Source organism: Lactuca virosa, chromosome 2 (genome assembly GCF_052849685.1).
Source record: "Lactuca virosa cultivar CGN04683 chromosome 2, Lactuca_virosa_CGN04683_v6, whole genome shotgun sequence".
NCBI lineage: Eukaryota > Viridiplantae > Streptophyta > Magnoliopsida > Asterales > Asteraceae > Lactuca > Lactuca virosa.
In genome coordinates this window covers 140,394,566-140,401,011 of record NC_136427.1, presented here as the reverse complement: position 1 = coordinate 140,401,011, position 6,446 = coordinate 140,394,566, and the positions used below count along the sequence as shown (strand labels likewise).

Here is a 6,446-nt window from a genome sequence, read left to right as displayed (position 1 = left end):
GGTCTTAATAAGTTAAGACCTTGGCTCATATCACAGATATGGACTCCCTAATAGCTCTTACTCCATAAAGTCAGTGACATTAAGCCTTTGCATGGATGATAAGGTCCCAAACCCAAATACACTCACTCTTTACTCCCAAAAATGCTCATATCTCATGCATGGAGAGATCTTGACGACCAAGATCTCATTTTTATGACTCCAAACGACTAAAAGCATCTATAAGGACAGCTATTATACTCTGGAGTTCATCAAACTCATAAAGTTCCAAGCTTGGGACATAAAACCCTAACAATGGACTCAAAACAAGAACTAGCACAACAATGAGCAAGTTTCGACTTGATACCTCTGGAAGATGCACCAACAAGTGTATAACTCAGATCCAAACGCTAGATGCTCAAGCTATTCTCTTTCAAGGCTCCTTCTTCTTCCAAGGACAAACATAACAAGTCATCACCCCACTAAATCCACATAAGAAAGCCACCAAGATTCAAACTTTATGCTTTCTGGAGCTTGATCAATATGATTAGGGCTTGGATCCACACGCTCCAAGCCAAGCAATGCTTCCTCAAGAAACTCCTTCTTCCACAATAAGCACCAAAAACTTCACTAAATCACCAAAAAGCTCAAGAATCACTCCAATGGAGGCTTAGGGTCGATTTCTAGGATTTAGAGGAATGCAGGCTGAAGATATTAGGGTTAGGTTATGAGATAAGGAGCTTAAATAGGGTCCAAGACCCTAAAATAGGGTTCAGGTCTGATTTGCGTACGCCCATCGTACATATGGTATGCCCAGCGTACTCCGAAGAACATTTGCAACCATCCTGGTTAGTACACCCAGCGTACTGCCTTCTTCACTAGTACTCCCCGCGTACGCTTTGTGTACGCCCAGCGTACTCGGCTAACCCTGAAATGACGAAAGTTCCGAAGGCCATAACTTCTTCGTTATAAATCCGTTTTCGACGATCCTTATATCCACAAAAAGGTAAAGAGAAGCCCCACACTTCTATCAACTTTATTCCTCCTGAAGCCCACTCGAACTTAGATCCAAAATTCATGAAAAGACTGCACCAGCGCCTTTAACAATACATTTGGGCTCTAAAGCACAAACCAAACTCTTTTATCACACAACCTACCTTACCCACATCCCAAAAAGGGCCTAAACCTTTCTCCTTCAAAGCCTCAAAACTTTCTCATACTCGGATTAAGGCCCACGGGCCTTAAATCACAAAACAATACGGAACAGGATGTTACAGTTCTAGATTAATTCTTAAAGATAATTAAGGAGTTAGATAACTACCTAATTTGAAATAATAATATTATATTTAAATTAGGGTTTCCATGGTTCCTTAGGTCAACTATAAATATGACCCATTGCCTACTAGTTTTCGTTGACTCCTAATCCAAAAAGGATAACCAGAATGTCATCCTCTCTCATCCTCTCTCCTCAAGTCTTTTTGTTACCAGGGTTTTGGTACAAAACATTGGAGGCATCAATATTTTGTTGTTTGCTTTCCAAGGCATTTGACGAAAGAAATTGTTTTGATTATTTGTTATAATAATCAAAAGATATGTAAACTCTAATCCCTTCTTATTTTCAATAATAGTAGGCTACCTTAGGGTTCTTGATATTTATAGATTCTCGCTATCAATAGAGAAACTTAGATCCAAATAAGTTGCATGTGAACTTAATGGTTAAGTTATTTTCGCCACATGTATATAATTGTAACCTATAAAACCTATCAGTGGAGTGATGACCATTTCTAAAGTTTATGATGAGGAAGTGGTATATAGGTTATGATGATGCATTAACACACTTTTGGAGTGGTTAAGTTGTGACCACTCTGTTCCCCTAGAGTTCGAGTCTTGCGAATGTTATATTATGATACGATTGGCTACCAAGCCTACACTTAACTGGTTGTATAATAATCCATAATTATGAGGAAATCGATTATAAATTTAAAGATTGAATATAAAGGGGTTGGCTAAAAAGACACTCATTTTTACCATTTAGACAACCCTAATTAATTTTGAAGTATTTTTATTGGTTGAAATTGCATTGTTTTCCGAAAAAAATTGATTACAAGTAGTTTATTATAGGTTGACTTTTTATAAAAATGATGAGAGGGTGTCTAAGGGGTGTCTTATTAGCAGCACCCAATATAAAATATCACCGCATCCTCGACCCTCCATCATCGCCATTATCATCTTCCCACATAAAATGACAACCCAGATCTTCGCCTCTTCACATCGGGATGCATGAACCTGACCAACTTTTGAGACTATTATTGTTTTGCTTTTAATTTATTTTTTAATAGTATATTACTAGAAAAAAATATAAAATAATTAAACACAAAAAAATAACAAAAAGATAAATTGTTTTACGAAATTTTGATAGAAAAATACCAAAATGACGCTGTAACCAAAATAAAATGAATAAAAGTTATACCACATGGCACATTTTTTGTAGATTTGTCGTTCTTTATAAAAAAACATACTCGGGTCACATGAGATCCAAATAGACAAATATACTAATTAGCCACCATGCCCCTCACTCTAATAATATTGTAAGCCGCCCATTCCAATTCAACCTTCTTTGAATTTCAAAATAAACAATAAACTCTTAGTCATTCTTATTATAATAAGAGAATCTTATATATACATATTTACACAATCGAACATGTGATTTCATAAACTCAATGCTTAATCTAATTAAGTAATAAATATAGTTATACAATAATAGTTAATTATTTAAAACATTTGATAAAATATTCCAAATCATCTCATCTGGTTATTAAATTATTTTGAATAAATTAATAAATGTAATATATATATATATATATATATATATATATATATATATATATATATATATATATATATATATATATATAGCTAAGTTATTGTACGAACTTAAAGATTTGTGCGAACTTGCAAACCCCAAAATCAACAGTTGTGAATATACGTTCACAGTCATATAACTACGAATAAAAATGTGTCTGCAGTCATATCTGCATGTACATGCTAAATAACTACTGATTTATAAATATGCATGCATACATATAAATCAGTGGTAAAAAAAATAAAAACCGTCAAATCTGTTTTTGAGCCTAGATATGGCTTGAACACTGCTTTTCGTTGATATATATATATATATATATATATATATATATATATATATATATATATATATATATATATATAGAGAGAGAGAGAGAGAGAGAAATACACGAATGGTCCTTTAGGTTTTAGTTTTTTACGATGGTTTTTCCCTCAAATGGTACCTACCGATGTTAAGTTGCACGCGAATAGTCCCCGAGTCGGATGTCCGTCCATTCCAACGTTAACCTGCCCCATGTGACTTGCATATGAGGGTATTTACGTCAATTTACCCTAAAGGACCTTTTCTAAACAGCTAACGTAATAGCTTTAACCATTAAGGTGGCGGGGCTGAGTTTTAGACATTGACTTTCATCCTTTATCTCTTTCCCCAAGAAAACCTCTTGATCATCCCCTATTCTTCAATCGTCAGTTCTTATCGTCATAGGGCAACTTAGTTCAACTGATTCAAGGGTGTGTCGAGGAAAATGATGCTCACATTATGGTTGTTCCGTCCACGCTACACCCAACCACCTGACCTACGTAAAGAATATGGTAAGCACAGACCTTGTAATGGTAGGGTTGACAAAATGTTACACACATGCAATTTTGTTTTCCTCCATCTGTAACATTTTTTCTTGAATTTTCACATCGGGTTCTATTTCAAGCTTTTTCACATTCAAGATAAATCATGGGGGTTCGTTCACAACTACGGTATCTGGAAGGTCGTACATGGATGGGCTTGTGGATCACTTTGATTTTGTGGACATGGATGTGTTTTCAGTCCACGAGTTAGATGATATGATGATAATTTTAGGGTACGATGATGGAGGTATAATGTTTTACCATGGAAAGACTAGAGTAGTCCCTTACTTTAAGTCCCCATTAAAGGTTCATATTGAGGAAGTTGAAGGGGATCATTCTCCTGAAATGAATAAAGTTATAATGAAAAGGAAATTAGTTGGGTCATGTAGTAAAAAGTTGGATTTGAATGAGCCCATTGATTTGTCAAAGTTGATTGTACCCTATAAACATGTGATAAAAAAAAAACACTCAACTGCTCAGTTTGATCCTTTTAGGGGGTACAGTTTGAGGATAACCAAGTTAAAAGAGTTGTTGACACAGGGGATGATCACCAACTAAAAGGGGATGCTGATCCAGTGGATGATTACGAGGTAATGGGGGATGTACACGGATAATATGGTGGGGATAAAAATCTACATGATGTTGAGTTTTTTGAGGATGAATACAGTGGAAGTAAGGAAAGTGTTAGTGAGGGTGCTTAGAGTGAGGGTAGTAGGAGTCAGGGTAATATGAGTGGGAGCAGTAGGACAGATGATGATAGTGAGGATGAAGACTTCTTTGTGGATTTAGATAATATTGTAGATTATGTGGATGTTGATATGAAAGATTTTCATATACATGTTGATGAAGATGTTGAGTGGGTTCCAAAAACGACCAAAGAAGCAAGTGGTAATGGTGTTGACTTTACTGGAGGTGAAGATTTGGAGGTCATAGACCCAGACTCATTTGATTCACCTATTGTAGGTGAAGATAACAATAGAGAGAGGATGTTGAGAGACATAGGAAAGGTAAAAGCTTGTTCTGAGGGTGTAGTTCATCCAAAGGCTATCACATTGGGACAAAAGTTCAAAACAAAGAAAGATGTGAAAGACTATATAAACAAACATGCAGTAGAATCCAAGAGGGATTTACATTTTGAAAAAAAAATACAAAACAAGGATTAGGGCTAGGTATAGAGGAGTGGTCCCAGATATGAGTGGTGGGGCATGGACAAAGTTAAGGAGTGGAGGACAAAACAGTAAATATGAAAGAGGGTAATTGTCCTTGGGTTGTACTAGTGTCTAGCCCTAAAGAGACAGGTGACTGGGTGGTGAACACCCTGGTTAATGAACACCGGTGTGCGCAATCAAGAACCATTAAAGATTGCAACTATAAATTCATTGCTACCAACATTGTGAAGCAAATTGATAGTAATCCAACCATTCCAGTCATTGAACTTCAAGAAGATTTCATCCAGAAATTCGAGATGAACATGTCAAGAATGAAGGTACACCAGGCAAAGGCATTGGCTCAGAAGCATGTTTTTGGGGATTTTCATAAACAATATGCTATCTTGAGGGACTATGGACTAGAGTTGATGGAAAAAAACCCATGTACTAATGTCAAAATCGATTCTCACACTGAGCCAAATGTAAATTCCGATACAAGGACGTTTAGGAGAATTTATATCTGTTTAGGACCATTAAAGGAAGGATTTAAGGCTAATCTAAGGGATTTCATAGGGTTGGATGGTACTTTCATTAAAGGCCCCTATCCACATCAAATTTTGATAGTTGCTGGGGTAGATTCCAATAACAGGATATAGCCTCTTGCATATGAACTTGTTGAAAAAGAAACCACAGATTCATGGACATGGTTTTTGGAACAACTTAGTGATGATCTGGAACTTTATTCTAATTCTAACTTCACTTTCATCTCGGATAGGCAGAAGGTACATATACTTCAATTTAATTTGATATTGTTTTTAATTAGTCAACTAACTATTGAAATATTTAATTAGGGCATCATTCTTGCAATTGCCAAACTTTTCCTTCAAGCTGAGCATAGGTTCCGTCTTAGGCATATTTATGATAATATGAAAAGACAGTGGAAGGATAAAGAGCTCAAAGATTTTGTGTGGGTGTGTGCAACTGCTACTATTAAAAGGCATTTTGAGAAAGCATTAGAAGAGCTTAAAAAATTCATTGTTAAAGCTCATGATTAGCTGCTACAGATTCCTCCAGCTCATCGGGCAAGATCTCATTTCCCAGGTTAAACACTTCATCTTTCAATGATGTTTACATTTACTTGTCACTATTAGGTTTCATTCTCATTTTGTATTATATCACTAAACAGGGAGGGCACATACTAACATCTTGTTGAATAACATGTGTGAGTGATGTGTATATTTAATGCACTAGTTTTTTTATTTATAATTCCTAATTTATCGCATCTAAACCACACCTTACAGGCAGTGAACCCGATCGAGTATAGTATAGTTTTGATAAGCAAGGGTGTCGAACTCAAGGGGAACGGTAGTGGATTAATTTAAAATGTTTGATTATAGGTTACACAAAACACAAAAAAGCATTAAAGAAAGGGTTTATTAAATCTCAAACGAACAACTAAATAGCAAATCTCGATAAACTGACAGGAAGACAAATCTCTTTAGGTACTTTGGTTTAGACAGATTATATCTTAAAATCATAGATAATTGCACACACAAATTTATTTATTCATGTTAACCGATTTCTAAAATGATTAGGTTCATGTTCACTATTACTAAT

At 35.4% G+C, this 6,446-nt stretch overlaps 1 protein-coding gene across 1 annotated transcript; it reads left to right on the top strand.

Annotated features, from left to right (window-relative positions):
• Nucleotides 1-4,924: 4,924 nt before the first annotated feature.
• LOC145157817 (uncharacterized) lies at nt 4,925-5,884 on the top strand. Its single transcript, XM_079076805.1, has 3 exons — nt 4,925-5,411; nt 5,514-5,611; nt 5,681-5,884. The coding sequence occupies exons 1-3, from the start codon at nt 4,925-4,927 to the stop codon at nt 5,882-5,884; spliced, it is 789 nt and encodes a 262-aa protein (XP_078932931.1).
• The last annotated feature ends 562 nt before the right edge of the window (nt 5,885-6,446 follow it).

Coding starts and splice junctions, on each gene's coding strand:
- LOC145157817 (XM_079076805.1), top strand. CDS start 4,925: ATGAAAGAGGGTAATTGTCCTTGGGTTGTACTAGTGTCTAGCCCTAAA. Junction 5,412..5,513: donor GGATTTCATAGGGTTGGATG/GTACTTTCATTA, acceptor TTGTTGAAAAAG/AAACCACAGATTCATGGACA. Junction 5,612..5,680: donor TCATCTCGGATAGGCAGAAG/GTACATATACTT, acceptor ATATTTAATTAG/GGCATCATTCTTGCAATTGC.